Raw genomic sequence first — 20013 nt, 5'->3', positions numbered from 1 at the left:
TGGCCAAACTGAATACTTCAGCTTATCCTACTTACGTGAGAGAGACACCCGTGAGATAATAATCGTTCAAATCACACGTGTGTATATCATGTAAATGAGGTCATGTCAAGCAAGTCTGGCAGGGACCTGTTTTTCCACTGCTTATGATGCCAAAGTCACCGAGACAAACGTCATTATAGAAACACAAATTGCGCTTTTTCTTTTCTTTATTTGGTGTTTAACGTCGTTTTCAACCACGAAGGTTATATCCCGACGAGGGAAAGGGGGGAGATGGGATAGGGGAAAGGGGGGGGGGGGGGGGGGAGATGGGATAGAGCCACTTGTTAAGTGTTTCTTGTTCACAAAAGCACTAATCAAAAAATTGCTCCAGGGGCTTGCAACGTAGTACAATATATGACCTTACTGGGAGAATGCAAGTTTCCAGTACATAGGACTAAACATTTCTTACATACTGCTTGACTAAAATCTTTACAAACATTGACTATATTCTATACAAGAACCACTTAACAAGGGTAAAAGGAGAAACAGAATCCGTTAGTCGCCTCATACGACATGCGGGGTGCAGAGAAATAAGGATGTGGAAAAGAAGACTTTTGGTAAGTGAAATAAAGGTGATGGATCCAGTCAGGTAGAAATAAGACAACAAGAAAAGAATTGGAAAACTGCAGGGAATAGTAGGGAGAGTTTTCTTGGAAGGAATTATAGGTGAAAGGACTGGTAAGGCAGAAATAAGACAAAAGAAGAGAAGAAACAGAACCGTTAGTCGCCTCTTTCGACATGCTGGGTAGCATCGGGTAAATTCTTTCTAGTCCCAACCAATATGGGACTCCCCCTAACCCGCGGGGGGTACAAATTGCGCTAGCTAATTACCCTCGATGAATCTTTAGAACCAACACGTCACGCCACACTTTCAGAGTGACGTTTCTTTGCTTTGACGTAATAGATTGCAGGAGGCTTTAGAAGAGATCGAGGTTCCAAAACAAGCGTCTTCAATTTAGCTGCCTCGAATGCAGGACATTTTCAATAAAATACACGTAAGTACAGTATGTAGGATAAACAGAATACTACATGGCTTGCTGTGTCGTACCAGATTTACACTCGTTGCTTTTTCAAATAGTGAACAGCTCGCTTTCGCTCGCAGTTCAATATTTAAAAAAACAACTCGTGTAAATCTGGTACGACACAGCAAGCCATGTAGTATTCTCTATTTACAACACATAAAGTCATTTTATATACAGGAGAACAAAAACAATTATGTGGTCAAACTATCAACTCTAAGTGTAAGAATCAGTTAACATCATTTCGCCTATAGATACAACATGATAAAGGAGTTTGGAAACATTCACAAGATCAGAAATGATAAAGTATAAAGTTATTTTATCCCCGAGTACGCTAGTACTAGGGCCAGGGACCTATATTTAGGTCTATGCTAGGGCTCAGCAGACTTTAATTGTCTGTGTGTGTGTGTGTGTGTGTGTGTGTGTGTGTCTGTGTGTCTGTCTCGACTTAACAGCTTATTGCTGGGAAACTACTGGGCGCAGTTCGTTCAAAAGTTGATACACTAACTTGATAATAGGTCCGATTGATCGTATTAAAACTTCATAATGTTACCTGGGACCTAAATGCGAAATAAACCACAACAAGAAGGGCAAAGCCCATACGACTCACATGCTTGACCTTGACCTTTACATGACCTTGACCTTCAGGGTCAAGGTCAAATAACTAAACCTAGCAATGACATCATACACTAAGAACTGCTTTACACATTTTTCCTACCAAAATACATGTGACCTTGACCCAAGGTCAAGGTCATCCAAGGTCATGCAACACAAAGCTGTTAATTCAAGACATAGGAAGTACAATGGTGCTTATGGGCTCTTTCTACCATGAGATATGGTCACTTTTAGTGGTTCACTACCTTATTTTGGTCACATTTCATAAGGGTCAAAGTGACCTTGACCTTGATCATATGTGACCAAATGTGTCTCATGATGAAAGCATAACATGTACCCCACATAATTTTTAAGTTTGAAACAGTTATCTTCCATAGTTCAGGGTCAAGGTCACTTCAAAATATGTATACAATCCAACTTTGAAGAGCTCCTGTGACCTTGACCTTGAAGCAAGGTAAAACAAACTGGTATCAAAAGATGGGGCTTACTTTGCCCTATATATCATATATAGGTGAGGTATTAAATCTCAAAAACTTCAGAGAAAATGCGAAAATGTGAAAAATGGTCGTTTTTAAGACAACAATTACAGACCCTGTGACCTTGAACTTGAAGTGAGGTCAAGTTGCCGCACATGTTTTTTGAGATCTTGTAACCATACACCATCAGGCCACATCAGGTGTTGATAGACTTAATAGTGTCCAAGAAAATCCAACGTTAAAGTTTTCCGGACGGACGGACGGACGCCGGGACGGACGGACGGACGACTCGGGTGAGTACATAGACTCACTTTTGCTTCGCATGTGAGTCAAAAACGACTTGGCGGTGGGAGGAATTATCGGAGCAACAGCCAGCCATTGAGCTAATCGAACAGCCGAACGCGTCACATGCACACAGTGACGAGAAATATAGCGTCATAAAAAGATTACGTCACGATCGAAAGTCTTTGACGTCAATTAATGCATCATGACGTCATGCCTCCCTGTACTTTCTTTCTTTATTTGGTGTTGAACGTCGTTTTCAACCATTCAAGGTTATATCGCGACGGGGAAACGGGGGAGATCGGATAGGGGAAAGAGGGGAGATGGGATAGAGCCACTTGTTAATTGTTTCTTGTTCACAAAAGCACTAATCAAAAAATTGCTCCAGTGGCTTGCAACGTAGTACAATATGCCTCCCTGTAGTCTTTTTCTCTCGCGCCGTGTGTGTGTGTGTGTTTATTCTGTGCACATGTGTTAGTGTTACTGTTTGTGTGTGTGTGTGTGTGTGTGTGTGTGTGTGTGTGTGTGTGTGTGTGTGTGTGTGTGTGTGTGTAAGAAAGAGAGAGAGAGAGAGAGAGAGAGAGAGAGAGAGAGAGAGAGAGAAAGGGAGTGAGGGAGAGAGAGTGTGTGTGTGTGAATGTGTGTGAATGTGTGTGTGCATTTTCACTGTGATCAAATAAAAGAGAAAGGCCAGTCACCACGCACATCCTCGGCTCGCATGCAATGTATTTATATAGCAAAGGGAATGCCTGTAATTCACACAGAGCAATCACTTGGTCTTAAACGTGCACAAGACAAAAACTTTCACACTGGGGGAGCGAGGCAGTCTGAAGAGTACTCGGGTTAAGCGCGAGTGGTTTTTTTTTTATATACAGGAGAACAAAAATAGTGATGTGGCCAAACTATCAATTTGAACTGCAAGAATCAGTATGAAATGATACAGGTAGGAGGTTAGATTTTGTACTTTGGGTCAACCAAAGATGATAAATTCATTCTTCACTACAGTATTGAGTCTGATTTTGTCTTCCTTGTTGAATTGAAAAGCAGTGTTCCTACCAAAAAAAAAGCAAGTTTGTTGCGTGCTAAGGCGAAACTTGGCATGTCAAAACTTGCGAAGCGAAGTAGGGGTCAAAGTACCCTGCCGCAGTTTCTGGTTTTTGGTACAAAGACTTTGCGAAGCTTCGCTAAGTCGACTTTGTGCTCAATCAAGGACAGGCTTTCTTTCTTTCTTTCTTTATTTGGTGTTTAATGTCGTTTTCAACCATTCAAGGTTATATCGCGACGGGGAAAGGGGGGAGATGGGATCGGGGGAGATGGGATAGGGGAAAGGGGGGAGATGGGATAGAGCCACTTGTTAATTGTTTCTTGTTCACAAAAGCACTAATCAAAAAATTGCTCCAGGGGCTTGCAACGTAGTACAATATATTACCTTACTGGGAGAATGCAAGTTTCCAGTATAAAGGACTTTACATTTCTTACAAGTTACATACTGCTTGACTAAAATCTTTACAAAACATAAGTTGACTATATTCTATACAAGAAACACTTAAGGTAGTTCACTGGACCCGTTAAATATAAATTGGTTTCTCCCAAAAGTTGGTTATTTTTTAAGTTCGATCTGTCTGCTATGCATTCAGCATGAAAAAAATATAGGGTAGTGGGTTCGTTTCGGAGCTATGAGTCTCGGAAGACAGTGCCCGTTTTGAATTTTGGACCGAAAAATCGAAAAATGGGTATGTTTTGAAAACGGCCAATTACACAAACATCTGCATAGGAATAGTCATTTTAAAAATATCACCCAAAGCAGCAATGGGCAGGTAACGAAGTGCACTGGTAAACGAAAATGTTGCGCATACTCAAACTTTGTGACGTCACATCTTTTGCCAGAGTTTATTTTAAATTTGTTCCTCATGTTGAGGTATTTTATTGCTGGTAGCCTGGAAATAAATTACGATTTGATGAGATGGGTTGTAAACGCAAGAGCGATCAAAACGGCATTAAAAAAAACAAAAAAAACGACAGGTTGGTGGTGTTTTTAGGGGGGGTTCACTCCCTTGATTAACCCCACCCTTTGCACTATTACTGTCCAGTGTGCCTCAGAAAAATATGTGTCACGATAATGTAAAGGGCTGTTGTCCGATCATTTGTCTCAGATATATGAGCCAACTAAATTATGTTTTTAAAAACCACTGTTACATATGACCTCTGTTGAAAGTCAAAGGTCACCGCAACTTTGAAAGGCCACAAGTCCGATTCAAATGTAATAAAAACACCAATCAAAAGGTGGAGGTCACTTGTTTGATACAAGTGTAATAATAAAAATTAATAATCAAGGCTTGGTTTATAATTTTGCTTAATAGTGCGTACTGTTATTTGTTACGGTTTGAAGGCTGGGACTTTTTGAGGGTGGAATTAAAGCAATTTTTCGCCTTATGGGCCCCTTATGCCTCGAAGGACTTCAATTATTGTATTATCTGCTGCCAGCGTACAGTAGAAAGAGGGCTGCATACACAAGACACTTGTTCTTAATACTACTGGCTGTTATTCTAGTTCAAACACCGGTTTTAACATGTGGTATTCTGATGCAATCACGCTGTGAGCATCACGGGTTGGGAGACACTCTCTTACCTGCTACCGGAGCTTCAATGTTAGCTTTGGTGATTATTACGATGTCACTGGCAAAGAGAACGGCTTTGTACCGATTTCATTAGATGCCCACGTGTTTTTGACCTCGTGGTTGGGAGGCGTGTCGCATTGTTTTTATTTCTGGCGGTGTCGTCATTTTCTGACGTCATTCACTTACGCTGCCTGAAAAATGTGACGTTTGTTCTATTTACGTCATTCGAATGTTCGACGTGTTCTTCTTCTTCTTCTTCTTCTTCTGCGTTCCCTGTTCGATGTGTTCGAATTCCCAGCCTGCCAGGAAAAAATGGCGACACAACTCAGTGGCTTCCCTTTGTGTATGAAGAGTAATATCCCTGTCTCCATTTGACCTACCTTAACAAGGGTAAAAGGAGAAACAGAATCCGTTAGTCGCCTCTTTCGACATGCTGGGTAGCATCGGGTAAATTCTTCCCCCTAACCCGCGGGGGGAAGAACAAATCCTATCATAAAACAAAACCTATCATGTGGCTAAAGTATTAACTCTACATGAAGGTTTTAGGAATAATCATGTTGCCAAACTATCAACTTTCTATTTGAGAGTTCAGCTTACAACGGCATGCCCGGCTTAACAACAACAAAGAAAGTACTGAAAAAGGACAAGTCATTTTACATGTAGTAGGAGATCTATAAACTTTCTTTCTTTATTTGGCAGTGTTTAACGTCTTTTTCAACCATTCAAGGTTATATCGCGACGGGATCTATAAACAAAGTTTGATCAACTTAAATAGATCTCTTAGTGTTGGAAATGATAAGCACAGTTACACTTTCTATGTGAATAAGTCAAATGGAATTGCTGCTGTGATCAAGTTCGGCAGTGGTCACTGTAGTGTACAGCAGTGACATCTATCAGCACATCATCACTGTGAACATTTGCATATACATGATCAAGTAGTCCACCTTGCTGGTGTGTTGGACCATAGATGTGTCAAGGGGATATCTATGGTTGGACATTGCACATACCGTAAAGTACCTTGTAAGCGCCCAGTATCGAGTAAGCGCCCACCCCCCACTCTTAGTCCAAAACCGTGCATAGGGTATTGTACCTTGTAAGCGCCCACCCCCACTTTACACCATTGAAATCAGGGGAAATAAAATTCCGCACTTGATCTGCTAGTTTTGTGAATGATTTCCCTTTCTTGCAAACTTTCTTTCTTTCTTTATTTGGTGTTTAACGTCGTTTTCAACCATTCAAGGTTATATCGCGATGGGGAAAGGGGGGAGATGGGATAGGGGAAAGGGGAGAGATGGGATAGAGCCACTTGTTAATTGTTTCTTGTTCACAAAAGCACAGATAAAAAAATTGCTCCAGGGGCTTGCAACGTAGTACAATATATGACCTTACTGGGAGAATGCAAGTTTCCAGTACAAAGGACTTAACATTTCTTACATACTACTTGACTAAAATCTTTACAAACATTGACTATATTCTATACAAGAAACACTTAACAAGGGTAAAAGGAGAAACAGAACCGTTAGTCGCCTCTTACGACATGCTGGGTAGCATCGGGTAAATTCTTTCTCATCCCAACCAATATGGGACTCTCCCTAACTCGAGTGTGAACCTGGCATCACACTCGGTACACACATACTTTTTGACTCCTATGTGGGTTAACATATGTTGCTTTAAATGCCTAGACTGTGTGAACCTTGCAGAACACTCTGTACATGCATGTTTTTCACTTCGGTGTGTGTTAACATGTGCCGCTTCAAAGCACTCGACTTCGTGAATCTAGCTTTACACTCTGTACATGCATGCTTTTTCACTCCTGTATGTGTTAGCATGTGTTGCTTCAAATTACTCGAGTATGTGAACCTGGCATCACACTCTGTACTTGCATGCTTTTTCACTCCTGTATGTCTTTCTTTCTTTCTTTCTTTGGTGTTTAACGTCGTTTTCAACCACGAAGGTTATATCGCGACGACTCCTGTATGTATTAGCATGTGTTGCTTCAAATTACTAGAGTCTCTGAACCTGGCATCACACTCTGTACATGCATGCTTTTTTACACCTGTATGTGTTAACATATGTCGCTTCAATGTTCCTGACCATGTGAACGGAGCATCACACTCTGTACAAGCATGCTTTTTCACTCCTGTATGTGTAAGCATGTGTTGCTTCAAACTATTTGAGACTGTGAACCTGGCATCACACTCTGTACATACATGCTTTTTCACTCCTGTATGCGTTAACATGTGTTTCTTCAAATTACTAGAGTCCGTGAACCTGGCATCACACTCTGTACATGCATGCTTTTTCACTCCTGTATGTGTTAGCATGTGTTGCTTCAAATTACTCGAGTATGTGAACCAGTGGCATCACACTCTGTACATGCATGCTTTTTTACACCTGTATGTGTTAACATATGTTGCTTCAATGTTCCTGACAGTGTGAACCGAGCATCACACTCTGTACATGCATACTTTTTTACACTTGTATGTGTTAACATATGCCGCTTTAAATTTCCTAACTGTGAGAACCGAGCATCACACTCTGTACAAGCATGCTTTTTCACTCCTGTATGTGTAAGCATGTGTTGCTTCAAACTATTTGAGACTGTGAACCTGGCATCACACTCTGTACATGCATGCTTTTTCACTCCTGTATGCGTTAACATGTGTTTCTTCAAATTACAAGAGTCTGTGAACCTGGCATCACACTCTGTACATGCATACTTTTTTACACCTGTATGTGTTAACATATGTCGCTTCAATGTTCCTGACCGTGTGAACCGAGCATCACACTCTTTACAAGCATGCTTTTTCACTCCTGTATGTATCAGCATGTGTCGCTTCAAAGTACTAGAAACTGTGAACCTGGCATCACACTCTGTACATGCATGCTGTTTCACTCCTGTATGTGTAAGCATGTGTCGCTTCAATGTACAAGAGTCTGTGAACCTGGCATCACACTCTGTACATGCATACTTTTTTACACCTGTATGTGTTAACATATGTCGCTTCAATGTTCCTGACCGTGTGAACCGAGCATCACACTCTTTACAAGCATGCTTTTTCACTCCTGTATGTATCAGCATGTGTCGCTTCAAAATACTAGAGTCTGTGAACCTGGCATCACACTCTGTACAAGCATGCTTTTTCACTCCTGTATGTGTTAGCATGTGTTGCTTCAAATTACCCGAGTATGTGAACCTGGCATCACACTCTGTACATGTATGCTTTTTTACACCTGTATGTATTAACATATGTTGCTTTAAATTTCTAAAATGGGTGAATCTAGCTTCACACTCTGTACATGCATGCTTTTTTACACCTGTATGTGTTAACATATGTTGCTTCAATGTTCCTGACCGTGTGAACCGAGCATCACACTCTTTACAAGCATGCTTTTTCACTCCTGTATGTATCAGCATGTGTTGCTTCAAATTACTAGAGTTTGTTAACCTGGCATCACACTCTGTACATGCATACTTTTTCACTCCTGTATGTATTAGCATGTGTCGCTTCAAAGTACGAGAGTTTGTGAACCTGGCATCACACTCTGTACATGCATGCTTTTTCACTCCTGTATGTTTAAGCATGTGTCGCTTCAAAGTATTTGAGACTGTGAACCTGGCATCACACTCTGTACATGCATGCTTTTTCACTCCTGAATGTGTAAACATGTGGCACTTCAGAGCACTTGACTGTTTGAACCTAGCACCACACTCTGTACAAGCATATTTTTTCTCTCCAGCATATGTTAAAATGTGTTGCTTGAAATGTCCAGACTTTGTAGGCTGAGCACCACTCTCTGCGCAGGCAAGTTTTTTCTCTGTCGGGCATATTAACATGCTTGGCTTCAGATTACCGGACTCTTCGAGCCCAGCATTACTCTCAATACTTGAATGTTGCTCTTGTTTCAGCCACGTATCACAGTCACAATCAGTACTAGAATGTTTCTCTTGCTTCAACCATGTTTCACACCCAGTACTAGAATGTTGCTCTTGTTTCAGCCAGGTATCACAGTCACAATCAGTACTAGAATGTTTCTCTTGCTTCAACCATGTTTCACACCCAGTACTAGAATGTTGCTCTTGTTTCAGCCAGGTATCACACTCAGTACTAGAATGTTTCTCTTGTTTCAGCCAGGTATCACACTCAGTACTAGAATGTTTCACCCAGGTACCACATTCAGTACTTGAATGTTTCTCTTGTTTCAGCCAGGCATCACTGTCACCGCTGTCTGCAGCTTGTCTTTCCAATGTCTGCACTGCAGATATGGTAGCTGTGTCTGTGGCCACAACATCTCTGACTGGCACTGGAAAATGAAAGCAAAAGCAAGTCACACAAGAGTGCTGATTATGATCCGTGAATAGCACACACTTATTCTCCTGTTTCCTTTTGCAGATTAAACATACACTGAGCACAAAAAGTTAAGGATATTTTTTCAATGGTATAGCCCAGGTGTTTTTTGGTCAGAAATATACGTTTATTTGAAGATCAGTCTTTCTTTTGCTCAAAAATGTGTTTTTGGAATCTGAGCAATATCTGGATATGACGTCACTGGTCCGTGACGACGCCTACCCTCAAAAATGTTTTTTTACAGCATGATTCACTTTCAACCGTCGAAACAGTGACTTAAACTGAATGATAGTTGACAATTTTTACATCTGAAAGTTTATTTGGTGTCTTACCTAACAGTTCATACACATTTCGTTCAGATCCATCGCGCTGTCAGGCTGATTTAGCGTGTAAAAGAGAGCGACCCCAAAACTGAACAAGAAGGGCAAAGCCCATACGACTCACATGCTTGACCTTGACATGACCAGGGTCAAGGTCAAATAACTAAACCTAGCAATGACATCATACACTAAGAACTGCTTTACACATTTTTCCTACCAAAATACATGTGACCTTGACCCAAGGTCAAGGTCATCCAAGGTCATGCAACACAAAGCTGTTAATTCAAGACATAGGAAGTACAATGGTGCTTATTGGCTCTTTCTACCATGAGATATGGTCACTTTTAGTGGTTCACTACCTTATTTTGGTCACATTTCATAAGGGTCAAAGTGACCTTGACCTTGATCATATGTGACCAAATGTGTCTCATGATGAAAGCATAACATGTGCCCCACATAATTTTTAAGTTTGAAACAGTTATCTTCCATAGTTCAAGGTCAAGGTCACTTCAAAATATGTATACAATCCAACTTTGAAGAGCTCCTGTGACCTTGACCTTGAAGCAAGGTAAACCAAACTGGTATCAAAAGATGGGGCTTACTTTGCCCTATATATCATATATAGGTGAGGTATTGAATCTCAAAAACTTCAGAGAAAATGGGAAAAATGTGAAAAATAGCTGTTTTTTAGACAACATTTATGGCCCCTGCGACCTTGACCTTGAAGCAAGGTCAAGATGCTATGTATGTTTTTTTGGGCCTTGTCATCATACACCATCTTGCCAAATTTGGTACTGATAGACTGAATAGTGTCCAAGAAATATCCAACGTTAAAGTTTTCCGGACGGCCGGACGGACGGACGACTCGGGTGAGTACATAGACTCACTTTTGCTTCGCATGTGAGTGAAAAACAGCAAAAAATCCATGGTTTCTATGGTGTTTTTGCTGTGTTTTAACTGTTTCTGCTCAGTGTATGGTGGCGTGTGGTTGAGAACAATATTTCTTTCCTTTTAATGTGCCAACAAGGTTTATAGACTCCACGATTAGATAGTACTTATCTCAGTGAGCATTGAGTTGGAACCACCATACTCTTCCAATTTTAAAGTTGATATGAAAAAGCACTGATGTGTCAAATTACAGCCAAATCCTTGCGACGACGCGCGAAAGAAGTCGTTTCTTTTTTACATTAAATTTTAGTCAAGTTTTAAATCGAGACAAGGGTTGTGGTGTGTGTGTGTGTGTGTGTGTGTGTGTGTGTGTGTGTGTGTGTGTATGTGTGTGTGTGTGTGTGTGTGTGTGTGTGTAGAGCGATTCAGACTAAACTACTGGACCGATCTTTATGAAATTTGACATGAGAGTTCCTGGGAATTATATACCCGTCCAGAGAGGACTTGGAGAGGACAGCAGTCCGGACTGACGATCTAACAGCGAACGACAAGAAGAAGATACCCGGACGTTTTTTTCATTTTTTCGATAAATACCTTTGATGACGTCATATCCGGCTTTTTGTAAAAGTTGAGGCGGCACTGTCACACCCTCATTTTTCTATCAAATTGATTGACATTTTGGCAAAGCAATCTTCGACAAAGGCCGGACTTTGGTATTGCATTTAAGCTTGGTGGCTTAAAAACTAATGAATGAGTTTGGTCATTAAAAATAGAATATATATAATTAAAATTATTTTTTTATTAAACGATCCAAAAACAATTTCATCTTATTCTTCGTCATTTTCCGATTCCAAAAACATATACATATGGTATATTTGGATTACAAACAAGCTCTAAAAATTAAAAATATGTAATTTATGATTAAGATTAATTTTCTGAAATTGATTTAAAAACAATTTTATCTTATTCCTTGTCAGTCCCTGATTCCAAAAACATATAGATATGATATGTTTGGATTAAAAACAAACTCAGTTAGCTAAAAAGAATAAAGATACAGACAAGCGTGTTATCCTGCTCAGCGCGACCACTACCGCACTATTCTGGCTTGTCGATTTCACTGCCTTTGCCACGAGCGGTGGACTGACAAAACTACGAGTATGCGGTCTTGATGAAAAAAGCAGTGCGTTCAGTTTCATTCTGTGAGTTCCACAGCTTGACTAAATGTTATTTCGCTTTACGCGACTTGTTTCTTCTTCTTCTCCTTCGTTAATGGACTGGATCTCCTATATGCACTCATGTGTTTGCACGAGTGGATTTTTACGTACATGACCGATTTTACTCCACCATTCAGGCAGCATATGCCAATTTCAGGGGAAGCATGCTGGGTATTTTTTGTGTTTCTATAACCCACCGAACTCTGACATGGATTACAGGATCTTTTCCCTGCGCACCTGGTCTTGTGCTTGCGTGAATACACGAAGGGAGATAAGGCACTAGCCGGGATTTGAACTCACGACCTTCCGATAAGGAGGCCGATGTCTTATCAACTACGCCACTGTGCCAGTCGAAATCCTTTCATATCTCTGTTTGTCTCAGTGAACAATAAACAACCCAGTTAAGCTCAAAGATTACTTTCCTCTCACGTGAACTTCTGTATGTTGTTGATCGCCAACGGTCTTTTCATGCTTTAGTGCGAGAAAAGAACATCCTCTCACTTTGACACATAGCTAAACATAAAACCTTGCTGATTTCCCTGCACAACGGTAATTGCTCAGTGTCAAGTTTTCTCCATTTATAATGTTGAAAATTGCATAAAGTCCTTCAAACAGACCATAGTTTTTGAAAAAGACTTTAGTGTATTTTTGGGATTATGAACAAATCTGTATGATGGCTTTCCCAATCTAACGTATAAAAGAACCCATTGTCATTCAGCGAATTCAAAGCGTTTCAAACCATGATTCTGTCTTATTTTTAAAGTTTTCTGATGACACAACTATTGAGGGACTAATTCGCAACTCCAACGGGTCTGCTTATAGAGAAGAGATTAGGGCTATGGTCGACTGGTGCGATGCTCACAACCTACAACTTAATGTTCAAAAGACTAAAGAAATGATTGTAGATTTCAGGAAAAAAAAGACCCCTCTGACTCATCTATCAATCAAAAATCAAAATGTCGACACTGTAGAACACTTCAAATTTCTGGGCACCACTCTTTCTAATACCCTCACGTGGGAGCTAAACTCAAAACAAATAATCAAAAAGGCCCAGCAGCGCATTTACTTTCTACGCCAGTTAAAAAAAATTCGGCTTGAAGCAAGAAATCTTAATCCAGTTCTATTGGGCTACGATTGAAAGCATCTTGTCTTTTTCCATCACTGTCTGGTTCAGTAGGGCTACTGAGGCAGAGCAGATCAACCTAAGCAGAGTTGTACGAACAGCTTCCAAGATTGTAGGTTGTGAGCTTCCCTCCATTGCCTCCATATACACATCCCGAAGCGCTCAGAAGGTCAAAAAGATTCTGGCAGACAACTCGCACCCTGCTTACAAGTTGTTCCGGCCCCTACCCTCAAGCAGGCGTTTTCGCTCGATCAGGACACGCACCACGCGTTTCAGAGACAGTTTTTATCTAAGTGCAGTGCGTGTCCTGGCTCCTTAAGCCCTTCAACTGCTGTTCTTAGTAAAAATTGAGCTTTTACTCAAGGTTTATGTCCTGGTATTTTGTTGTGAGCCGTCAAGCCTTTAAATACCATATTTCTTAAAGTTCACCTACCCAGTGTAGTATTGTAATAAATGTTTTGGTTTTAAAATTATTAAGGATTTGTGATTTCAGTTATTGTCGTCATAACTGATGTCTGATACATATATAATTCTTACTGATACTTTTATACTGTTTATTTTACGCATATGTACAATTGATGGTTAAATACGTTTTGTTAAGGAGGAGCATGCTTGTGCGTGTGTGCTGTTGTGGGTTTTGTGTGGGGAATGTATGCAGGCGTGCGTGAGCATGTGTGTGACTGAGATTGCAAGCGATGTTTGGAAGGGTGTGTATGGATTGATTGATTGTACTCTGGTCAAAACATGTCCCTAGTGTACTGCACATGGTTGAAATAAAGTCTTATGTCTTATGTCTTATGTAAGACAATTTCCAAATTACAGTGGTTTTATTGTTTGTAAAATCACTTGATGAGCATTGTTGCAAAAACAAATTCGAACATCTTTTAACAACATGAGATTACATAACAATTTGATCAAAAAGTAGACAGTGACTAAGTTCGCTCAAAATGACTCCGGACTCCGAGGTTGGTGTGTTTCATCTGCATTTCTGGAGTCTTTCACACACTCTGGTGTTAATGTAAGTGATCAGGATGGTAAGAGTAACGAACGAACCACCAAGAAATCTTGTTTTCAGCTGGGCCCTGAAACCTATGTCGACCTTTTAACAGAGCTGCCCAAGTTTTCCAGCCTGGGGAGAAAGTGATGCTTAAGAAACCTCATTAAACATTTGAAAATCAACTGCTTTAGGTAATTTGAACAATTTACCATCAAGACGTCCAGGTCGCCCACATCTCTCTCTCTCATGATAAAGACCCACTTTTCTGAGACTTTCCCTGTTGTTAGATTCCCTCTCTGTAAAGACCTACATGGCTTATATTCGACAAAGATATAAATAGAGGTACAGTACCACTGTCCTGGTCTCTTGTCTCCTGTTTCAGCCAGGTATCGCTGTGAGTGCTGACTGCACCTTGTCCTTTCAATGGCTGCACTGTATCAAATGTTTCTCCTGGTTCCTGTTTTGGGCAATGGCATTCTGCTTGCTGATTCAACATACCTGAAAGCAGAAGCAGGCAATTTCAAAAGCAACACTCAATAGAGTCTAAACTGTGTCAAGTCCCAAACACACCACCCCAGCTGGCAACCACAATATATTGGTCAGCCAGACCGTTTTGTCTACTACCCCCTCCAAACCCTTCCTTCAAAAGGTGTGAAGTGCTTTCTTCTTCTTCTTCGTTCATTGGTGAAAACTCCCACGTTCACTCATGTTTTTTGGACAAATGGGTTTTTACGTGTATGACTGTTTTTACCCGCCATTTAGGCAGCCATACGCCGCTTTCAAGGGGAAGCATACTGGGTATTTTCGTGTTTCTTTAACCCACCGAACTCTGACAATGACATGGATCACAGGATCTTTTCCGTGCGCACTTGGTCTTGTGTTTGCGTGTGGGGGATAAGGCACTAGCAGGTCTGCACATAAGTTGACCTGGGAGATCGAACAAATCTCCACCCTTAACACACCAGGCGGTAGCGTCCGGGATTGAAGTGCTTTCAAGACTGGTCGTCACCAATAATGTCATTTGACCACCACCACTCCCCCAAAACATCCCCTTCCTCCCCATAAGGTGTTTCATTTACCTGATCTTATGAACCTTACCATAGGGGCGTGTTTCAGTGATGTGCCAACACTCTTCTGCGACATCAATCTCTATCTTGACATCTGAGAGAAGAGCTGAGTCTCCTTCCTCCATGCTGTGGGGAGAAGCCATGGCTCCTGACAGTTCAAGGTGCTGACTCTTCACTGATCAAGATGTTGGCAGATCATAGCAGCTCACTCTTTAAGGTGTTGGGCGATCATAGCAGCTCACTGATCAAGGTGTTGGGCGATCATAGCAGCTCACTGATCAAGGTGTTGGCCGTTCATAGCAGCTCACTCTCCAAAGTGTTGTTGGTTCATGGATGATCAGCGTTCAAATCATTGCTGTGGGAACAACAATGTTCAGCAGTTTAAAGAAGCAGAGAAAAGATTTCTCTTTTGCTCACACACACACACACACACACACAGGCACACTAAGGGTGTTTGGACACAGTAGAAAACCTGCTAAAAGTAAAATCATGCATCGCAAAATGCAGGGTTCAATCTCACACCAACAGCAATGGACCGGTCCCATCATCGAGTGACCTTGAACTTTGAAAAACACTAAACTGACAACAGGGGTTAGCATTCAATCCATTTTAAGACTTCTGATCTCAACTTGCCAAAACCGCACACCACACAGATTTTCTCATTAGTTCTGTCCAACTTATCTCCAAACAATACAAACTTCATGGGACCTATTTTAATGCTACTTTTAGTCAATTTGGAGGCTAATTGCATTCAGTTGATTGCCTAGCTGTCTTTCGATACAATTAATGATTATTTACCCTCCCCTCTGCTACTAACTTTCCATTTGTAAAGTAGAAAGGTTGTGTATTCTGCATTATTTCCCTAGCAAACAAAGGTTCTTCACACAGCAACCAGCCACAAGCTCATGGGTAGATATATCCGAGTTTGTGGGCACAATACGTTCCAATGATTGAAAAGTTAATAAAAGTTGACAAAGTATACCTCTCTGGTACAGATAACAAATAGGTACATGTATTGCAGATTTACAATCTATGGTCTAAGACCTGTAATTCTCTGATTTGTTTTAACATTAAGTCATGTTTTCAATAAATATTTGAACATAGACAATTGTGTTCTTGTTCTTTTGTGTTCTTGTTTTTCCTGATGAAGCTTCCATAAGCGAAAATTCGTACCGTCTTGTCTCGTTCTTGTATTGGCGAGTACAGTATTCCTTTGTTTTTTTAACTTTATAGACAATTGTGACAAGGTTGGTGGTGTATGTAACTGTGTGTGTGCATGTATAAAGCCGTTCAGAAAAAAACAATGGAACGATCTTCATGAAACTATACAATGTACATGTATACAATATCTCCCAAGTGATACCCCTAGATGTTTTTGATAAACCAAGGGACATCATTTACACAACAGAGTTGCCTCCCTTGATTGAAAATGGCAGCTTTAATGATGCTTCTGTTCTTAAAACCCATGTAAAAAAACCACGGAAATCATTCATACAGTTCATTTTGTGACTTCAAAAGTCTTAAATGACTTGTTAATTATGCTTACAGGGGTAGGTTCTGCAAAATTAGAGGCTTAATTGCTACTAAATCGTGAGCTATGTATAAGGCAGGTCTCAAGATAACTTCATGGTCCATCTCACATTTCCATGGAATTGCTTGAACAAATTTTTCAATGAAGTCTGCACGGCCCTTTTACAGCAGGCAAAAAATCCGGGAAATGATGTCTGTCGCAAATTGAATGATAGCACAGTGTTTTCTGTCTCTTTTTTAACAAACCACCACAAATAACCAAAAATACATAAACGAACATAGTTTTTTTTTAAATATTAGTAAATAATATATTAGCCAACAAACACTTTTGCTATGTCAGCCATGCAATACTGTAAAACCTGCCATAATCTCAAAGATATATAGTCTAAGCCGTCATTTTGGAGAGTTTTTCGACGATTTGGACCTTCAAAAACTCAAGGGACATTCACTGACACTATACAGTCGAACTCGTTTATAAGAACATCGCAGGGGCAAGCATTTTTGTGTCCTTGTAAGCGAGGGTCACTGTAAGGGAAAACTCGGTTATAAGGTCATTTGTGGAAGTGTGTGTTCTTATAACCGAGGAAAAGGTGTCTCAGCTCAATACATTTGTATTCTACAGTATAATTTTAGAGGCTGTATATCGGCATCTGATGTCGTCAGAGTGTGTGTGTGTGTGTGTGTTTGTGTGTGTGTGTTTGTGTCACGTGTGTGTGTGTGTGTGTGTGTGTCTTTCTGCAGCGATTTCTTGCTTGTTTTTGTAGAGCTGTTGGATGCATTCAGAGATATTTGGTTTTCAGAAAACTCTCTTGTCTGTCAGGATATCTCATGCCGAATTGCGGCCCCATCCCACACCAGGGTCGAGAAAAAAAATCACGGCAGATTGACTGCTTACGACCTGACCCCGTCTTTTGTCTGTACATGTACATGTACATGTATCACTGCTCAAAATGCATAGAAAATCTAGACTTTTTCTTGAAGAAAAAGGCCTATGATTTCGTCTTTCTTTATGTATGAATACGGTTTCCCAGGGAGGTAGCATGGGCAAGAATGGAAAAATGGCAGCTTGCCTTAATCCTTCGACCTGGGTCTGTGTTTTGCGTGAACATTGGCTCGTTGAATGACACACACACATACACACACACACACACAAAAGTGGGGGAGATAACATTGAGACACAACAAGATTGACCCAAATTCCGTGCTGTGCGACAAAACGTGAGTACACAACTCCAAAACATTCATTTCCAATGCACAAAAATGACATCAAAATTAAAAACCCAAACGGAAACGAAAAAGCCCACTTCCTGGAAATGATAACTTCTACTTTCGGTTCTTATATCAGAGGGAAGGTCGTGTGGGAGCAGCAAGTGGTGTTCCTATAAGCAAAGGTTCTTACAACACCCTTCCTGGAAATGATGATTTCTACTTTCGGTTCTTATATCCGAGGGAAAGACGTGTGGGGAGCAAACAAATGTTGTTCCTAAAAGGTAGGTTTCTTATAAAAGAGGTTCTTATATGAGAGGTTTTCTAAGTAATCACAAAGAACAACTTTGGCAGGGACAAGCATTATGGTGTCCTTATAGGAGAATTTCTACTAAACGAGGTCCTTATAAACGGGTTCGACTGTACTGTAATTTAGAAACACCTGCAATAATTTGCTCAAAACAGCTCTGAAACTATGCCAAATAATTAAATAAATTTTAATCAGCGAGTGGTTTGCATCACCTTCTCCTTGTAGGAGTTGAGACTTCTGGTCTTCATCATTACCTATTTAGTTTTCATAGATACCCATTCGTCAACATAGATCAAGACCGTTGCCGTTGGATTAAGGAAGTCAAATGTACAGTCTAGCTAAGGCATGCAAATTCCGTGCCAAACAGCGCTAAGACGCTTCGCACAACAGAAACAGACCTTTCTAAAAATCAAAAGAAACTAGCAGCTATAGGGAGGACGTCAGACGGCTTTGCTTATCGGCAAAAGCGATACCCACTCCGAGTGTATACAGGATACTAACTAACACATTCATATGTAACACGTACCAGTTTGAGTTCGTAATTTGGCTGAGAACTTCTTTTTTCAGAGGCAAGCGTCTGAAATGCTCGTGCATCACTCTTCAGGGTATAGTTGAATTTTGACTGAGAAGAGAAAGTGCGCCCTTGAATATTTCTTGTTAACATCGATTTTTATGTTCGGCAAGCCCCAAGCTTTCAAAAAATACCCATTTGGTTGAGTCCGCTTTTGGGTGCACGGTCTGCCCTCCGCCGTGACGGAGTATGTGGGATCCTGGGGTCCACATGGGATCCATGTGGGAAAGTTACTTGGGTATACACTCCGAGTGCGTATAGCCAGTGCGTTGTTTATCTCACACAAACTCAAGACTGACTATTCCCCTCCCATCCAAATTGCTGTTGATCGTACTGTGAACCATGTATTCATTCCCCTCTTCAGTCTTGGATTCTAATTTGTGATCAGAAATGGTATTTTGACTTTCAACACAAAATATTTCTTTTCTTATTCATGGGAATGAGACGTAACCGCTTGCTGCCATTTCGAATACATCGAATTTTGGGTAAAATTGATCGAATTACATCACAAATCTGCTTCAGTTGCAAGATATTGACAAGAATCTCTCACTCAAGAACTGCTTGAACAAGGCGGAGAAACATTCAGTCTAACGCCCTCCCGATAGCTGCACGTAATGAAACCACAACGCTAAAGTTCACTTGAAGATTACCTGTTTCAAATCCACTGAGATTCGGCGTGTGACCTCTACTTATAACACCGACTGTAATAGAAGTCATTGGTAGCTTCATTACACAGTGATAGCACAAATAATTCACTTGCTCTTCATCATGTCAGCGTATAGCGTTTGCTCACGTGACAATATATGGCAGCAGTAGCCAAACAGAGTGATTTCCCTTTCGTCTTTTTGCCTGAACTGCCAAAAAAGAAAGGATAGGCGCCAGAAAAGTACAATCAAACTCTGCTCAGCCGGCAATGCTTTAAAACTGAGAGCTGTGAGGTCACGAAATGATCGTGGCTCAGACGAGATTAAAAGATATGCTAATTCGAAAACACAAACTAATATTGACGTTAACATCAAATTTTAAAGAAAATAGTAATTAGTGTACGCTGACAACCAACCGTAGCTCTCTATTAAACACGATCCGAGCACATGTACCCTTCAACCCCGACCTGCATGGAGAGAGAAAGAGAGAAAGAGAGAGAGAGAGAGAGAGAGAGAGAGAGAGAGAGAGAGAGAGAGAGAGAGAGAGAGAGAGAGAGGATGAGAGAGAGAGGGTGAGAGAGAGTTTGTCATTTACACAGACCTGCCGCCAACTCTTGTGAAACCTCAAGAGTAGCAATATAAGATTTTTTGTGAATTTTCTGAGTAGCAAATAGTGTTTTAACAAATGTATTCCCACATCCGCAATTATGTCCTCTTGCACAAGATCAGACATTTTTAATAAAGTCT

At 40.7% G+C, this 20013-nt stretch overlaps 1 protein-coding gene across 1 annotated transcript; it reads right to left on the bottom strand.

Annotated features, from left to right (window-relative positions):
* Positions 1 to 7246: 7246 nt before the first annotated feature.
* LOC138949417 (zinc finger protein 93-like) lies at positions 7247 to 19694 on the bottom strand. The gene is made up of 4 exons (XM_070321241.1): positions 19273 to 19694; positions 15038 to 15361; positions 14291 to 14437; positions 7247 to 9353 (listed from the first exon to the last, which is right to left on the bottom strand). The coding sequence occupies exons 2-4, from the start codon at positions 15147 to 15149 to the stop codon at positions 7381 to 7383; spliced, it is 2232 nt and encodes a 743-aa protein (XP_070177342.1). The 5' UTR covers positions 15150 to 15361; positions 19273 to 19694; the 3' UTR covers positions 7247 to 7380.
* Between the last annotated feature and the right edge of the window lie 319 nt (positions 19695 to 20013).

This window comes from Littorina saxatilis, linkage group LG15, assembly GCF_037325665.1.
Source record: "Littorina saxatilis isolate snail1 linkage group LG15, US_GU_Lsax_2.0, whole genome shotgun sequence".
NCBI classification, from domain to species: Eukaryota; Metazoa; Mollusca; class Gastropoda; order Littorinimorpha; family Littorinidae; genus Littorina; species Littorina saxatilis.
This window is presented reverse-complemented; position numbering and strand designations above follow the sequence as displayed.